The sequence below is a fragment of the Hyperolius riggenbachi genome, chromosome 10, assembly GCF_040937935.1.
Source record: "Hyperolius riggenbachi isolate aHypRig1 chromosome 10, aHypRig1.pri, whole genome shotgun sequence".
NCBI classification, from domain to species: Eukaryota; Metazoa; Chordata; class Amphibia; order Anura; family Hyperoliidae; genus Hyperolius; species Hyperolius riggenbachi.
Genome location: NC_090655.1, coordinates 111,902,038 through 111,919,648, shown reverse-complemented (window position 1 = coordinate 111,919,648; position 17,611 = coordinate 111,902,038). Strand labels below are relative to the sequence as shown.

The 17,611-nt window shown below is 43.8% G+C and overlaps 1 protein-coding gene across 1 annotated transcript in view; it reads left to right on the top strand.

Moving 5' to 3' along the window:
* The window catches only part of INA (internexin neuronal intermediate filament protein alpha), a 31,289-nt gene extending 16,271 nt beyond the window's left edge, over positions 1 to 15,018 (top strand). Inside the window, exons 2-3 of the mRNA XM_068257515.1 lie at positions 4,268 to 4,392; positions 8,564 to 15,018. Coding sequence (XP_068113616.1) covers positions 4,268 to 4,392; positions 8,564 to 8,852 — 414 coding nt within the window. The 3' untranslated portion in view covers positions 8,853 to 15,018. The remainder of the gene's footprint in view (positions 1 to 4,267; positions 4,393 to 8,563) is intronic.
* Positions 15,019 to 17,611: the final 2,593 nt, after the last annotated feature.

The following is a 17,611-nucleotide window of genomic DNA, read 5'->3' as shown; positions in this document are numbered from 1 at the left end:
AATAAGCATGCAGCAAATCAGGTGTTTCTGACATTATTGTCAGAATTGACAAGATTAGCTGCATGCTTGTTTCTGATGTACTTCAGACACTACTGCAGACAAACAGATCAGCTGGACTGCCAGGCAACTGGTATTGTTTAAAATAAATCAAATATGGCGGCCTCCGTATTACTCTCATCTCGGGTTCCCTTTAAGGCATGCTTATTTACTGTCTTGCATTTCTAAGTACCATATATAGAGAGAATTTAACTACTGTAATAGGAATTTAAACTTATACTTCTCTACAGTTGCAGAGTGCTGCGGTGAAGTAGAAAGCACAGGGCCGGATTTACCATAAGGCACTTTAGGCATGTGCCTACAGGCGCCCGATTATGGAGAGGTGACTCACTCCCCTCCCCTAGTGCCTAGCTCCCTCCCTCTCTGGAGAGTCTTGAGCGGAGCATAAATAAGAGGTTACTCTCCAGGCTTTCGGCATTCCACTGACTAGCTCCCCCTTCAGTCTGGGGCACCTCTAGCTACTTTATACTGAGGCTACCTCTAGCTATCTAATGCAAAGAGGCACCTGTATCTATCTATGACAGGCAGGGGACGTAAGAGAGAAGTGACAGCTGTGCCATCCAGCACATTTGTGGTGTGGTTCGGCAGGGGCTTGTAGATTCATGGAGCGCAAAGTCTAGGGTGCCAGGACATCTGTGCCTATAGGCTCCTGTGATGTAAATCATCCAGGCCTGAGAAAGCATAGTAATGGCCCTTTCACAGATGCTTGAGCAGTAGTTTTCCCAGTGAAATTTCATTGGAGAAGGTGTCACTTGCTACCACAAAAACAATTGTGTTTTTCAATCTATGCATTTTTTTTACAGTTTCTTTACCACCCAAGTGGACTGTTTCTTATGTTGACAAAGTAACGGCATATTTCTTATTCAAAGGGTAACTATGCTAAGACATTATGAATAATGCCATTCCTGAACTCATTCTAAAAATAACCAGTTGCCGTGTCGTGATTACTGATCTTTGGGTTTAGTAGTTTCTGGGTCACACATCTGGAATAAGCATGTAACTAGTTCAAGCACTGTGTTGTCAGAAAGATAAAAATACTGATTTGTTCTGGGTCAGTGACATATATATTGTTAAGAAGAGCTCCAGGCTTAAGACAGACTTTACCTGCTATTAGAAGACATCATACTCATCTTTCCATCAAGTCTTCACTTCATCACTGATGGTACATGTTATCACTCTACAGGCCCTATCTACACTGTCTCCACCAAGACTGGATTTATACTTTTTCTGCCCAAAGGCCAGATTTCTTGCAGCTCCCCTTCTATGTGCAACATTTCCCCTCCCCAATTCCCTTTTGCAGCCCCCTGTTCCATTCATGTATAGCAGCCCCATTAAGTTGTATACAGATCCCTTGGACAGATTTGAACTTTTTTTTTCCATTGTTCACTTGCCTTTCTGCATTATCTGCTTGTTGCCATGGTTTTAGTTGATTTTATTCAGGGATATGTCCCTAATAAATATTTTTTTTTATTCTTTGGACAACTTAGTTGATTGTTTATTTGGTTCATAGACACCTTTTTTGATTGGTGATTTTACTTGTGCATATCCATGGCAGCTTATTTGCAATTTCTGTTCTTTTTGCTCTATTTTTTTGTTTGGAGATCATAATGTAACATTACATACACACAAAAATGGTATATTTAAGCCAGCTTCACACTGTTTGTATCTAGTGTGGGAAATGCATCCCTGATTTGGGTTGTTTAATACAATATATGGGCTGTATGAACAGGATGTACATAGAATATGAAGAAGAATGGATCCAATCTTCAGAGTCCTTGAAAATATGTCATTTTTACTGTCTACACTGAAAAGCACTGACATACTATGAACATTTTCCAGAGAATATTCAGTGATTTACAGCAGTACCTGTCTATTACAGTCATACTAGCACTGCAGGATAGGACTTATTTAGGTTGAAGGCAATTAACCTGTCAGGTAGAATGTGAACTGTGGAGAGGTGTAAACGCAGTTATAGTGTGTCATGTGGCTGCTATGGAAACCAAGTATCACTAGGATGAGCTGTTATTTCTCCAGGCATCAATAGAATTTAGCAGCTATTATGTTGAAATGATAATGGCCTAATTAAATGGATTGCCCTTAAAGGGCAATTCCACTTTTGTAGAGATTGCACTCCTGCAGACTCCAGTGCATCAACTTACACTGATGATTTAGCCACCCTCAAATGAGACACTTTGTCACACTCCCAGGTTCCTGTGCCGACTCCTCGTGTAGCGGCAGATGGTGTTCTGGCAAACTTCCGGGTCCGGCGTGCTCACCATGTCTTCCTAGGCGCGTGCCCCTAGTTCTTTAATACACACAGGCAGGGTGCGTGGCTTTAGCACTGCCGCAAAGGACAGGGTATTTGAACCTTGACCAATTGCTGCCCAGTGCTGTTACATCAAAGTTACAGCCACAGCATGTTCCACGACGTACCCTTGTCAGGCTTGTCACGCCAGTCCTGTCAGTCAAATCCTGTCAAACAGTCCTGTCATGACAGTCCCAACATGTCATCTTGTGATGTCAATCATGTCACGCTAGTCCTGCCAGTCAGTCCTGTCAGTCTTGCTAGTCAGGCATGTCATGCCAGTCCTGACTTCTGTCCCGTCTTCAGTTTTGTCAAGTCAGTCCCCTTCCTCCTTCCCTTACGCCAGGTTAACCCCTCCTATTCTTTTCATCTCTGGTGGGGCAGTCCTAGGTGTCATGACCTGGTGGGCACCAGGCAGCAAAATAGTCACCGTCCATTAGGGGTGGCGGCCCATCATCCCTTGCCGGTGAGCTGGCGAAAACTCGTGCTCATATAGACTTCACGCCCTGGGAGTGCCCGCAGCAATCACTAGTGCCAAGATCAACAGGACACTGATACACTTGCTTAGGTCAGCACCTATTCAAAGGGTAGCAAATAACCAAGAACTGTGCCTAGTACACTGATATTTGTGGAACCGTTATGCACAGCTGCTGAATACAGGATAAAAAGGATTGGATGGAACTGTGGTCTAAATATGGGTAAGACGTTCAAAGAGTATGGCACATCACCTAGCCGGCAAAACAATTTGGTAAAACTTATAAGCTACTTACATACATAAATTATGTATTTGTCAACTGAATCACTCTTAATTATTTTGGATGATGGTCTCCTGTCTGTAAAGGTATCTTGCCACTTAAAACTTTCAGTGCAGATTAGAAAAATATTAAGAATTTGGCAACATACAAATCCAAGAGTTCTTTCAAACCCAACAACTGATAAGCCAATGTGTTATTTCAATGTATTACTGCAGTCAGTGTCTTAGAAATTGTCGTGCTTTAAGCAGCAAAATGGCTTATACTAGCAATAGTTAGTAAGCCATGTGACAGAAATCAGCTGCTAAGAAGTGATGAGAAGGAGTATCTGTACGAGGTTAGCCCTGGGTTGTGGAAAATTAAACGTGGTATCTTTAGTACCCTATAACGAAATAGAATACTTGGGGGAATAATTACCAATCACATCTTCCCTAACTGGACAAAGCCCGGCAAAAATTGTAAAATGTAATATATGTGCAAACATAGACAAATAAGAAGTATGTTGTTTCTAGAGTAAAATGAGCCATAAATTACTTTTCTCCTATGTTGCTATCACTTACAGTAGGTAGTTGAAATCTGACAGAAGTGACAGGTTTTGGACTAGTCCATCTCTTCATGGGGGAATCCTCAGCAAGGCTTTTATTCTTTAGAAAGACATTCCCTAAAAAGGATTTAAACAATGATGCTGGCCAGCTTCCCTGCTCGCTACACAGTTTTTTGGCAGTTGGACAGAGCAACTGCCATTCACTAAGTGCTTTTGAAAATAAATAAATCCCTGAGAATCCCCTATAAAGAGATGGGCTAGTCCAAAACCTGTCGCTTCTGTCAGATTTCTACTACCTACTGTAAGTGACAGCAACATAGGAGAAAAGTAATTTATGGCTCAATTTACTCTGGAAAAAAATGCACTTCTTATTTGTATATGTTTGCAAACATTTTAAATTTTACAATTTTTCGCCATAGTGCCCCTTTAAAGAACAGGTCAAACTGCGAAAAATAATCAACCAGTAGTGGAATTATTCACGCACAGAAAAAGGATATTGTTGTTGTGCCAATTAAAAGAGGAATTATAAACACCAGCGTAAACTATAAATCAAAGCAAGATTAGCAGTATGTAACATAGGAGATAAAGGGCCTGCTTTTCTGATTACAGGACACCATCAATCAGCTAGAGAATGAGCTGCGGAACACAAAGGGTGAGATGGCTCGCCATCTGCGGGAATATCAGGATCTGCTCAACGTCAAGATGGCTCTGGACATTGAGATTGCTGCCTATAGGTAATATTACAACTTGTTCTTACCAATATCATTCATTGTGCCATATTGTTATGTATAAAACTAAACATGCAAAGAAAGGGTTACTTAAAGACACATTTAGGTAAATGATAACAATATTGTATCACCTAAAATATAAGGGGTTGAATGTTAGAGTGGTGTTAGAGTTAGATTGGATGTCGGCACACCAATTATATACAGATAGATTTATTGATCTATAAATTGATAAATCCAACGTTTTGGCACATCCATGCGTCCCTTTGTCAAGGAAAAACAATTATCATCTGAAATCTGTCTGGTGTGAGTAATAGCACTTGCCAATAGGGAAGGTCGGAAATGGTCTTTTCCAATTCCGTGGAATTTCCGATTTGTACCCATGCCAATTTTTGCTTTTTCGATTTCCAAGTTTCCGTGTTTGTGATTTTCCATTTTTCGAGGATTATTTTAGACAATGCAAAAAATGAAAAGACGGCGTACAGCGTGGGATGCATCGATGCCCATGGGACTGTAGGAAGCCCTGGGTAAGTATCAAATCTTTTCATGCCGACATCTCTGGTACACTTTAAAACGGACCTCCAGTCAGGGCCAGTTCTAGACTTTTTGCCACCAGAGGCAAACTTGAGGATGCGCCGCCCCCTCCCCCCCCTTAATGATAGCACAGCACCTGCCAGAGGAAGGGGGGCAGATGCTTGCCGGAGGGGGCCCCGATTTCTCTCACCGGGTCCCCCTTCGGTGCTCTTCTTCCCCTCCATGCAGAGCAGAAGTGACAGCATAAAGGCACTTATGTCCAGCCGCCGGCAGGTTTACCCGTGATCTGCCTGCAGCCGCTGGTCTCCCCTATGATCTGCCCTCTGTAGCCGTTGTTCATCTACTTCCTGCAGCAGAAACAGGAAGTAGACAAGCGGCGGGTACGGAGGGCAGATCACATGAAGACCTAGCAGCTGCACGACACATCACAGGGGAGACCTGCCGATGGCTTGAGGTAAGTGCCTTTACGCTGCCGCTGCTGTTCTGCATGTAGGGGGGAGGAGAGCACCGGTGGGGGACCGAGGGAAGATCACAGGATGACCCAGAGGCTGCAGGCACATCACAGAAGAGAGACCCGCCGGCGGCTGAACGTAAGTGCCTCTACGCTGCCGTTGCTGTTCTCCATGGAGGGGGAGGAAAGCACCGGAGGAGAACTCTAGAAGACGGAGGGGGGCAGGATACCGCCCTGACGCTGATGCCTGCTGAGGAAGAGGCATCACTTGGCGTCATGGGCGGCCCGGGGCTGCCTCCAGTGTATATCACATATTTACTGGGATCTTTTCCCCTAAAATTCACCTGCAGTGCCTTCTTCTTGTAAATTAAGGAAGACAAGAAGAATCAGTCATTCATTTTTTATAACCTGTTACCCTCTTATGGCTTGACTCTACAGCAGGCATAATTATTACCGTAGTTGAGTCATATTGTATGGAAATTTGGATCACATATCTAAAGCCCAATATAATGATGGTAGGTATGATATAATGTGATAGAATATAGCAGATGTAACAGAGAGAAACATCACATAACAATCAAAGTTGTCTTGCACTTACAATGGGATCAGCTGCTGTGATTAGATGCAGGAGTGCTACAGCTACAGTCAGAGCAGGGACAAGGTCCTCCAGCACCCAAGGCTGAGACACCAAAGTGCACCCCTCCATCCTTCCCACACCAGCCGTCACACACTGATTGCTATTAGACTAAGAGGGCCACAGGGCCCACAACCTCCCCAAAGCCTTAATCTCTAGTTATCTGGCTTGCAGTCACTGCTATGTAACCCCTTTTCTTATTTCTTTCTGCTTCATACACAATTAGGAATGACAGCTGAATGAATTGTGCGCCCCCTCCTTCACTGCGCCCTGAGGCTGGAGCCTCTCCAGCCTATGCCTCGGCCCGGCCCGGCCCTGGCTACAGTGCTGCCCACAATTTTTCATACCCCTGGCAAATTTTGACTTAAAGTTACTTTTATTCAACCCGGAAATCATTTTTTGATCGGAAATGACATCCCAATTAGGGTAAACAGTTTGTAAAGGGTATGAATAATTTTGAACTGGCCACTTTTTGCTCAAATGTAAATAAAAGCTGAGAATTTTTTTTCCCACAGTAAGAGAGACACCTATGTCATTTCTCATCAAAAAAATTACTTGCTATTTGAACCAAAGTAACTTTAAGTCAAAATTTGCCAGGGGCAGTGGTGTAGCAATAGGGGGTGCAGAGGTAGCAACCGCATCGGGGCCCTTGGGCCAGAGGGGCCCATCCTCAATTACAGAATTAGCACTCTATTGGTCCTGTGCTGGTAATAATCACTTCTATAGATGCTTTTATTAGTAGTAATCATTAACAAACTGTTCCCCATTCCCTACTTGCACCTCTGACACTGTGGTTGTCTTTGGCAGGGTTTGGTGCGCTGTATCAATTGTTATGTATAGAGTGTTTGGGGGGCCCCAATGTAAACCTTGCATCGGGGCCCATAGCTCCTTAGCTACGCCACTTGCCAGGGGTATGAATAATTATGGGCAGCACTGTACAAGGAGGATGACGCATGCTGTCATACAGTCAAAAGAGTACACTGGCACTTCCTATAACAATCTTTATTACTTCACAGAAACTGTTAATAAATAACCTGCTCAAGGCCAGAATCTGTCTGCTGCTTGTGCTTGCAGAAAAACCATAGAATGCAGAACTGGTGAAATCACCTTTATGCACTCACTAATGCTGGGTACACACGATGCGATTTCCCGCTTGATCCGCGGGATCGATCGATTATTTCCGACATGTTCGATCGGGTTTCAAATGATACAACCGTCGATTTTGCATACTTAACATCGAACATGTCAGAAATAATCGATCGATCTTGCTGATCAAGCGGGAAATCGCATCCTGTGTACCCAGCATAAGAGTGATGTGCTGTGTGCGGGCAGATGCAGTGTGGACGTATCACGAATGATTTCAAAAACCCATATAGATATAGTGGTTATAGGCATAGTCCACCTTCCAGAACCCATCCCCCCGCTGCACAGATTTCCATTCACAGCAGTAACTCAAATTTTTGGAAATCCGTATTTTCAATATTGTCATACAAGCTAAAGAATCCCAATCCCCCAGTTTTCCTCATCTAAGTAGGCTAAGTGCCTTTGCCTGCTGATTACACATGCCAGCGCAGGCCCCACTCTGGTTATAAAATCTCATAAATATACTAGTATTTCATATTCCTAATGTACCCTGAGTGATCACTCTCTGAAGTAATAAAAGCAGAGAGAGATGGAGAGTTTCAAGGAAAACATATTATCCAGCATAGGACAAGTGGAAAATGGCTGCAACCAATCAACCAATGGACTCACCCATAGAAGCTGCAGTCTGACCCAAATGCAGAGCCGAATCATCTGTAAGGCAAACCTAGGCAGTTGCCTAAGGACTGGAGAGAGTCTAAAGGTCTTCTGGATGCTAGCCCTCACCAAATCTTACTTAAAAAAAGCCAGGTGGTAAAAAACTGCTGTCTTGCATAGGGCCCCATTTCATTTTAACAACTAGCCGACCGCATCACGCCGATGGGCATGGACGTGGAGGCAGCCCCAGGACCGCCTACCGCTGATCGGCGGAAGGTCCTTGAGGCGTGGTTTGCATGAGATTGCGTGCGCCGATGCGCGATCGTTGCTAGGAGACTTTTAGACGACGAAACCGCTGTCTAATTACCCTGTACAGCAGTGCGAACTAAGGCAGCGCTGTACTGGGGACAGCCGTCTGACACGACAGCTAATCACGGGGATTGGCTGACGGGGGGAGGGAGGGAAGGAAGGCGGGCTGGGGAGAGAAATTAAAAAAAAAGGGACACATTTATTTAAAAAAATAAGATAAATATTTATTTTAAAAGAATAAACACTGGAGGAGCGATCAGACCCCACCAACAGAAAGCTCTGTTGGTGGGGAGAAAAGGGGGAGGGGATCACTTGTGTGCTGAGTGGCCCAATATGATAAAAATAGCCTGGTCTTTAGGGGGGTTTAACACTGCGGTCCTCAAGAGGTTAAGCCATATTGTTAAAATATTGTTTTAATGAAAATCTAATGACTTTTTCAATACATGACATTTTAAACATTTCCATGGAATGTATTTAATTCTATTATATTAATTATTTTCATTATTTGTTTACAGGAAACTGCTGGAGGGTGAGGAGACAAGGTTTAGCACCACAGGCATGAGCATCATGCCTCCTCCAAACCCTCCCCAGAGCTACTCCTACCAGTCTCGCATTCACACTTCCTCCTCCAAGGTCACCCCTGCCGCATCCAGGAAAGATGAAGCTGACACTGCCACCAAAACCTTCTCCAAAACATCCACCCACAAAGGGGAGACCTATGAGGAAATCATTGAAGAAACTGTTGTAGCTACCAAAAAAATAGAAAGGCCTGAGCAGAATGAGGGTGTTAATGGTAAACCATAAAGAAACACAACTAGTACTTTACAATTTACCTACCAGTTAGAATTTCTAATTCACCATTTTTCCATTCACTCTTAGAATTACACATTTAATGTTAGTTTCATACACATTTAATACATTTTCTAGGAGAATGCAGTCATGCTGAATGGCTCACGTGTTTCTAAGTGCACAAGTGTTGGGAAGTCACTGATTACCTAGCATGAGGGGCATGGTTGTCAGAAGGAATCATGGGAAATAAAGGTTCTGTCCATCCTATATAATAATCTCCCTGTGTCCCTGCGTCTTCCATGCGCGGCACGTGGGCGGACTTAGCACAGCACAGGAAGATGGGTGCAGGGGGCGGGCATGTGCACGAGCGTCGTGTGTGCATGTGCGCGTTTTGGGTGCCTGCGCTCGTGACCATGACCATGCAGGTGAGCTGCCGTTGTGGTGGTGGCAGGGAAGAGGGGGCGAGGGAGGGTCGCGGCAGAGCCCTAGCGCTCATTTTTAAACGTGCGGGCTTTGATCTAGTACTAAATAATGTATTGTGCTAGCTCATCCAAACTATGCTTTTCCAGTGCAGCAAATGTCCTCCTGGCTGTGTTACCTTTGTCTCACACACTGTGTAAAGTCCTCTTCAACACCAGCTTGCCCCTTCACAAGATATATGATGGATTTTGCACAACCTATTCTGCTATAAACGCAGATAGTCAATTAAAAGGTGGCAATACCTGGAATAATTAATATTCAACTTGAGTCATCTAATAAATGATCGAATTGGCACAAATTGATTAAAACAAAATTATTTCTAAGTGTACCTTTGCTTTTTGCTTCCTTGTCTGGAAAATCAGCATGGAACGCTTTGGAACAAAGCATACATTTTATCTTAAAAAAATGGATTCTTTTGCTGTGGGTCTTCCTACAGCCCCTGGAATGCAGGTGTCCACACCTCTCACGTGACCGCGGTACTGGCCCATCCCCTTCACCACATGATGCTGCTCTAGCCTTCTACAATGGTGTAGAGCAGTGGTCCTCAAACTAAGGCCCACGGGCCGAATGTGGCCCCCTGAGGCTTTTTTACCGGCCCCACATACAAAATGTATTAAAGATGCGGACAGCTACAGCTTTAAAATGTTGGTGTTCTGCATATAAAATGAAGCCAGAAAGCATTAATTTGCTGATTTCCAATCAAATTCCACATCAGGTGACACTATTGTCCAATTACATTGTTATTTTGGTTGAAATTGGACTGTAGGTTGACACCTGCGTATGCTTCACTGTCTGGTGCACAAAGACTTCTACATTATTTTATGTATACTCCGGCCCTCCAGCAGCCTGAAGTATGTTGATCCGGCCCTCGAACCAAAATGTTTGGGGACCCCTGGTGTAGAGGTTGGAGCAAAAGTGCCCACACCCTGGCAGCCTCAGAGCATGACTTATAGAGCAGCGATTGCACCAGAACAGGAAGGGCAGTAGAGGGTCCTGGAGCAGGAGGTGGGGAGGACAGTAAAGCCTGCTGTACACTGGCAGACCTTCTCCTGACATGCCCAAAACATAGTTCCCTCTCTGATCAACGTCAAAGAGGGTCTATCACTGCTGCTAATACACAATTGACCACTAAAAAAGATCCTGCCCGATCAGTAATGTCAGTCAATTTCTGCTATAAATCGATCAAAATTATGATCAGGCAGCACATTAGAGCAACAATCTTTTGCAGATTTGATCACAGTGATCAAATCTGCTGAGAAATATCTTATAGTTTATGCACAACTTAAGGCTACTTAGATGCCACCACGCTGACCGAAGGGCTGTGCACATGAAGCATCTAAATGAACTTTCATATGGCACTGCCAAACCAGAAAGACTCCACTGAACCTGTAGCAATCAATAGAATTGACAGGTGCTACTCATTTGATATGTGACAATTTTGTCAATTCATAGATTGTTCTGGCGGGTTGTAAATTTATCTTGCTCCATGTGTGTCCACGCTGTATAACTAACACCTGCCTATTCACGGTGCTCAAACCAAGCACAAGTCCAAAGAGTTCCAGCTTTCCAAAGAACACACAAGGCCCAACATTCAGTTTACGGTAATTTTTTTAAACGTCCATAAATACCTTAAAAGCAGGCTAAATGAAAACATGTCCATATTCCTATACCTGTATTCTTCTATTGTCTCACAATCAGTCTAAACAATGAAAGCTTCTTGTACTGAAGCTACAAGATGAATGTGCTACAAATAAATGATCATCAAAGAATGCTAGGTACCAACTACTTGGGAAGCAGAGGGTCTCATGGATTGTTTTATACTACAAGATGTGCTCCATTTAAGTAGCATTCACATTTTTAAAAATAGGTGCTGCATGCTTTTTTCTCAAAAAAGCATGTGTTTCAGTTTTCATTAAACTACAGGTAAAAAGCACATACAGTACTGATACAGCACAAATTACAAACACAAGTGCACCTGTGTTTATGCAAACATGAGCTCAATGTGTCTGATAGTGTGTAAGGGGCCCAACACAAGCAGGATATTTTATAGTGTTAATAAGCTTTATGCTATTGTTTACATGGAGCCTGATTTACAAAAGTATCTGCAGAAATCCACATATGGAGTTATACAAGTGATCAAGCACATGTGGAACAGGTATTGAAAAAAGTCTTCTATTAGCGGATAAAAAATTGCTTCCCCATTTGATAATATTATTATTATTATTATACATTTACATACTGCTCACATTTTCCACAGCTCTTTAAATAGTTATGATCCTCAAAGGGGTTTCCATCTTAGCTATTCATTCTACCATACTTAACGACAATTTGGGAAGAAGTGAATTAACTTATGAGTAAAATTTTTGGATGTACAGTCATTAAGAACTGGAGTGCCCAGAGGAAACATGTGTAAACATGGTAAGAACATACAAACTCTATGCAGGTAGTGTCCTGGCTGGAATGTTGAACCTGGGGTTCAGGTTGACAGCTCTACTGAAAGGTTCATAAATTAGCCATTGTGTGGTTGCAGATATGTATACAGTCTCACACTGAGGACTTTTCAACCATTGCCAGCTGTCCTTCATTTCATCTTGCTGCGGACACTGCATGCAACATACCTCTCAGCAATCCTCACTGTGATCTGATGTGTCCAAAGTAAGGGTGGCAAAGGCTAATCACTTAATAGCAGATACTATTTAATTAAACCACTCTAGGTTTGCTGGATCACTTTTGATAACCCCTATGGGTATCATCTGGGTTCACTGGGTTCACTGGAGATGAATAAGTAAATCAGACCAACCAACCAACATATAGATCAAAGGTGCCGCACCAAACCAATATTCAAAAAAAGTAAATCAGACCTACTGTACGGCATACCTGAGCTTGATCAGTCTATGCAGCAGCCAAACAGTGACACTGGTAAAAAATGCTGGTCCTGCACGGATAGATCTGAACGCAGTACTTTTCTGCAATAAGCTTTAAAATAATCATAAAGAAATCTAAACCAGTTGTGCAGTTGCTTTAAATACAATTAATATTTTGAAGATCCAATTTAATCAAAACTTAGGGTGACCTGAGCACCAGAATTTTTCACAACATGAAAACAAGAGCAGTGCGGATCATGTGATAATGCTATTGATGGAAAAATGACACCCAGTTAGGCAAGACACAGAACAGTTATATTGCGCTTTTCTCCTGGCGTACTCACCAGAGCTCAGCCACTAGGGTGCGCTCAGTAGGCAGTGGCTGCGCTAGGGAGTCTTGCCCAAGGTCTCCTCACTGCATACCATTAGAGGATCACGGATCTTAGGGCTGATTTACAGTGAATGCGCTGTGTCAGTGCATCATTTGCCACAGAGAAGTGGTGCCAATACAGTGCCATGGTAACACATCCATTACAATGCACAACACACTGCCGGATGCATTTTCAGTGCACACCAGATCCATTGCCATTACGTTGAAAGAGGGACTAAATCTGGCTGGCTCAAAATGTGTGTGGCCAGTATAAGGACAGAGCTTTATCTTACCCAAGACAGCTGGTGCAGGTCAGCTACAAGTAAATAGACAGTCAGTCTCAGTAGGGGATGACATGAGCCCCTAGTCAGAGCAGGATCATCCACCAGGCAACCTAGGCAGATGCTTGGGACCTTGCAGGTGTCAAGGGGCCCACCTGTCACCTTCTTCGACCTCTCTCCACTTCAGCTTACCAAAAGGACCACAAAGGGCCCCAAATCTACTACTTTGCCTAGGGACCTGTTATATCTTAATCCAGCTCTGCCCCTAGTAGCCAATAGAGTAGACTGAGCCTCTTCCACCTACTCTTAGCCTGAAGCCTCTACTGGTTCTTCCCCTCATGCTGTGGGTTATGGACCTCAACTAGTGGACATTTTATTGGTCACAGACAAACACGTCTTTAGAGATAAGCTTCAGGTAATCAATATCTGGAAGTGGACAACCTCTTGCACTGAGGTTCGTGGCTGACACTGCATGCTCGAGCAATAAAACTGTTTCGGATTGCAACGTTTATATCCATCCAAAAACTCATAACTTACGACACCAAATCACTGTATGGTGAAAAGACTGATTCTTCTCCATTCATTTCCATGATGTGACCACACTATTGTGATAGATGCATGATGCACAATTCTAGACATTACTCCTAGATTCCTCCATAGTGAATTGTCAGCTCATCCAAAGCCCATCATTCTTAGTATGCTGCTTAGTATAGTATTACAACGTAACTACTTTGCACTTAGCACCTAGACATAGTACAATAAAAGGATTTGATGCTAGCCGTGACGTGAGGACCATGTTAGCTTCAAGCACATTAGACGTTGTACACATTTTACTGATCAGCAGATCAGCCTGTGGGAAACGTAACGTCTGTTTGTTCGCAGTTCTGCTTAGCCATTGATGGTTATTCTGCAATCACAAATAAAGAAGTACTGAAACTAATCGATACACCTAACTAAAATAAGTACAGTAAGAAACCACACTGTTCTTTCATTGTACAGTGCTGTTGAAAGCACAATGCTTACATAACAAGATACACCAGTAATGCTGGGAAAGGAATGCACAAAACACACTATACAAATGTCACAATTCCCTTTAGCAGTGGTCAGGTCACACTTGACCTCTGTATGCTCAACAAAAGAGGCACTTAGGGGCTTATTTACTGAGGTTCCACTGCAGAACATAAGTGATCCAACAAACTGGGTTTCTTTAAGTTTCTGCTACTTTGCTCCAAAGTAGGGGACCCTCTTTAAAGGGGCACTATGGCAAAATTTAGGCTACTAGGATAACCCTGGTAGCATGCACCTATTATTAGGAGTATCAGCTACTAAACTGTTTTTTTTCTAAAAGTCTGCTTGAAAGGCTATACAGAGTACAGGCAGAGATCCTGCCCATCACTTCTTCCAGCTATGCTACCCCCTCTGCTGTACTGCAATATTTCTCCTCTCTTCTCCTCTTTCTCTGCTAGAGCTGTATGGGACATGCAGACTGCGTGCTGGGGAAGATCATAGCACTGGGAGCAGAAGGGGCCCAGCGAGTGTAGGAATATAAAGCCATTTATCTCGCTTATTTATCTGAGTTCTGCCACATTCCAATGTCGGCTTCATCAGGGAGAGAGCTGTTACAGGGCAGCCCGAGTCTGCAGAGGAGGAGGATGGGCAGGCTCTCTGCGTGTGCTCTGAATCACTTTTCAAGCATTTAAAGAAAAAAAACATTTAAAAAAAACTTCTTGTATCTGATGCTCTTAATGTTAGGAACATGCTACCAGAGTTATTCCAGTAGCCTAATTTCACCATAGTGCCCCTTTAAGCAACCCCACTATATTCTGATGTGGCTCAAGTGACGGTTACAAACAGCTACCACCTAGTAGACTCTTTCAAAAAATACAGTCCAGGTTTGCTGTATCACTTACATTCTTCAGAGTTCTCTACTGTTCTCCAACCTCAGTAAACTGCCCCCTAAGTATGATGGATGGAATTGTAGTACAAATGCCTTATTCATTCTAACCTTACAGTTACTGTATCTGTGTTTATGTCAAGCCTTTGCAACAATTATTTTAATTATGTTTCAGTGGGTATGTTAAACTGTACCCTGCAATGTTTCAACAATGATGATGCTTTGGAACAGAAAGCTATCCTGATATGACACCAACTGAAAAGAAAAGATCAAATAAAGTTGAAGAATAATATATATTGTCTTGTCTCATTTTGCAGTATTAGGGTTGCGCAGTGGTGGGTGCAGATTGTTCATAGACCAAGATATTGGTAGTTATTGATGCCATCTATTTTGGGATGTTTCAGGTACATCATATGCTACATTTCACCATTCAATCAGATAAGAGTGGAGCTAAACTTTAACCTTCGAAGGCCCAGTTCACATTGGCTTGAAAAATGGACGGTTTAGCAGACAGTAACGGAACAGACGAGAATGGATGTGAACAGATCCAATGTTAACCAATGGATCCATTTACACAGGTCTGTTCGAGCAGATTCATTTGGTCCATTCCAACGTGTGGACCGCAAGTTTCTGTCTGTAGCGATTTTTCTAAATCGATGCATTGACCAGAATAGAGGGTCACAGATGGAAAACTGGTTGGTTCCAGGGGTCAGTTTTTACACAGATCAGGTTTCCATACGGTTTCCATCCGTGCCAGTGTGAACCGGGCCTAAGAGGTGTTATAACATAAATTCTGCTACATTTTTGTTGCTGCTGCCTGCTCCTGGGTCAGCACCATATTTAGGTGATATGCTGCCTGGGGTGCCATTGGGTGATGACATCCCACCTATGATTTACAGTATAAAGACAAATGCCATTTCCCCTCCTGAAGATATTAGCCCTTATTTAGTTACATTCTCTCCTAGGATATTTTCACTAAGCCACCAGCAAGCAATCACTTTTTCTCCTACTTTTTGGTACTTTTTCAATTGCAGGGTGCTGAAAAATTATTTAAAATAGAAGATCTCCAGGGAGAAAACTTAGGAGAAAAAGTGACTTGAATCAAGGGTCATGAGGCTTGATTCACGAAGCTGCGCTGCTGTATGTAACAACAGCATTAACTATGGTATTCAACATAGTATATTAACATAGTAGAGGCCATGAAAGTGAAGTATCGCGGTTGTGATACTTCCCAGTAGCAGACGGCATTTAAGGGGGAGCACGTTGCTATGCAAGCAACACGCGTAACTAGGGAAGTCACGCTACACTGCAAGAGTGAGCGTCGCGTGCATCCCTGGATTTAGGTCGCGCTTCTTGTCATTGAGCTCGCGCTGCTATAGAAGCACAGCTTCATGAATCAAGCCCCCAGTGTGAGAAGGATAGCATAGGTGCTAACAGGGTCAGTTGTAGACTTTCTGCTGCCTGAAGCAAACATAAGGATGCATTGCCACCCCTCACCGAAGCTAGTGCTGTCAACCAGGGGTTCGGCAACATAGCAGCAACTGTTTATCTCTCTCACACTCCAATGAGTTCTGGTTCACAATGAGCTTGCTGGTTAGTCTGTACCTCTGTCTCACACACGCACACCTATACTCAGTGGCGTAGCTAAGGAGCTGTGGGCCCCGATGCAAGTTTTACATGGGGCCCCCCCCCAAGCACTCTATACATAACAATGGATACGGCGCACCAAAACCTGCCAATGGCAACCACAGTGTCTGAGGTGCAAGAAAAGGATGGGGAACAGTGTGTTATTGATTACCACTATTCAATGTATCTATAGAAATGATTATTATGAGCACAGGACCAATAGAAAGCTAATACTGCAGTTGAGGGAGGGCCCTTCGGGGCCCCTCTGGCCCAAGGGCCCCGATGCGGTCGCTACCGCTACAACCCCTATTGCTACGCCTCTGCCTATACTTTACTCGGTCATACATGCACAGCAATAAACTGCAGCTTACCTGCACAGAAAGAGGGCAGAAGGCACATGGAGATGAGGTGGGCCTAGCGGAGAGCAGTGCATATTTAAGTACACCTGTAACAAAAAAATCTCCCTCTGAGAGATACTTACCTCGAGAGGGGGAAGGGGTCCCAATGAGACTTCCCTGTCCTCTGTAGCCTGAGGGATCCACCGCTGGCTCCCCCAAAACTCCCTCAACAAAGGCTGACTAATACTGCGCAGGCGCGGCAATATTTACTTACCGTGATCCTGTGCAGCCGCAGTAACGGCTCTTCCTTTGGGCTAAAGCGGAAATAGCCGTGCCTGATCGGATCCGCTTTGCCTGCGCAGGGTTCGAGTTCAGCTATTTCCACCTTAGTCCAAACTACTGCGCCTGCACTGGATCCTGGTTGGAAAATATTTACCTCGATGCTGTTCGGGGGGGGGGGGGGGGGGGGTTGCAGCGCTAGATTGCCAGGATGGAATGGAGGAGGACCGGGGGAAGCCTCGCTAGGATCCAGAGGCTCCCCCCTCCCGAGGTAAGAATCCCCCAGATGTTTTGTTTTTTCTGTTACAGGACACAAAAAAGTAAGTAAGGACACACAGACTCACATCAGGCAAGCTCTGTGAGTCAGGCAGAAGAGCAGAGGAAAAAGTGCAGCTGAGTGCCTGGCTGATGCTGCCTACAGTCTGCTGCCCTGAATCACGTGATTCAGTCTGCTTCATGGTAGGACCACCCTGGGTGCTAATACAGCCAACAACCAGAGATAAAAGGCTAAACAAGTGCATCAGAATAGTAGAAGGTTAATAGAGTGAGGGTCAAGATAGTTAAGGGTTAATGTGTACACCTGGGTACAATAGCGAGAGTAGGTGGGTGTGTTAGCCAGTTATTTAATATTTATATAGCACC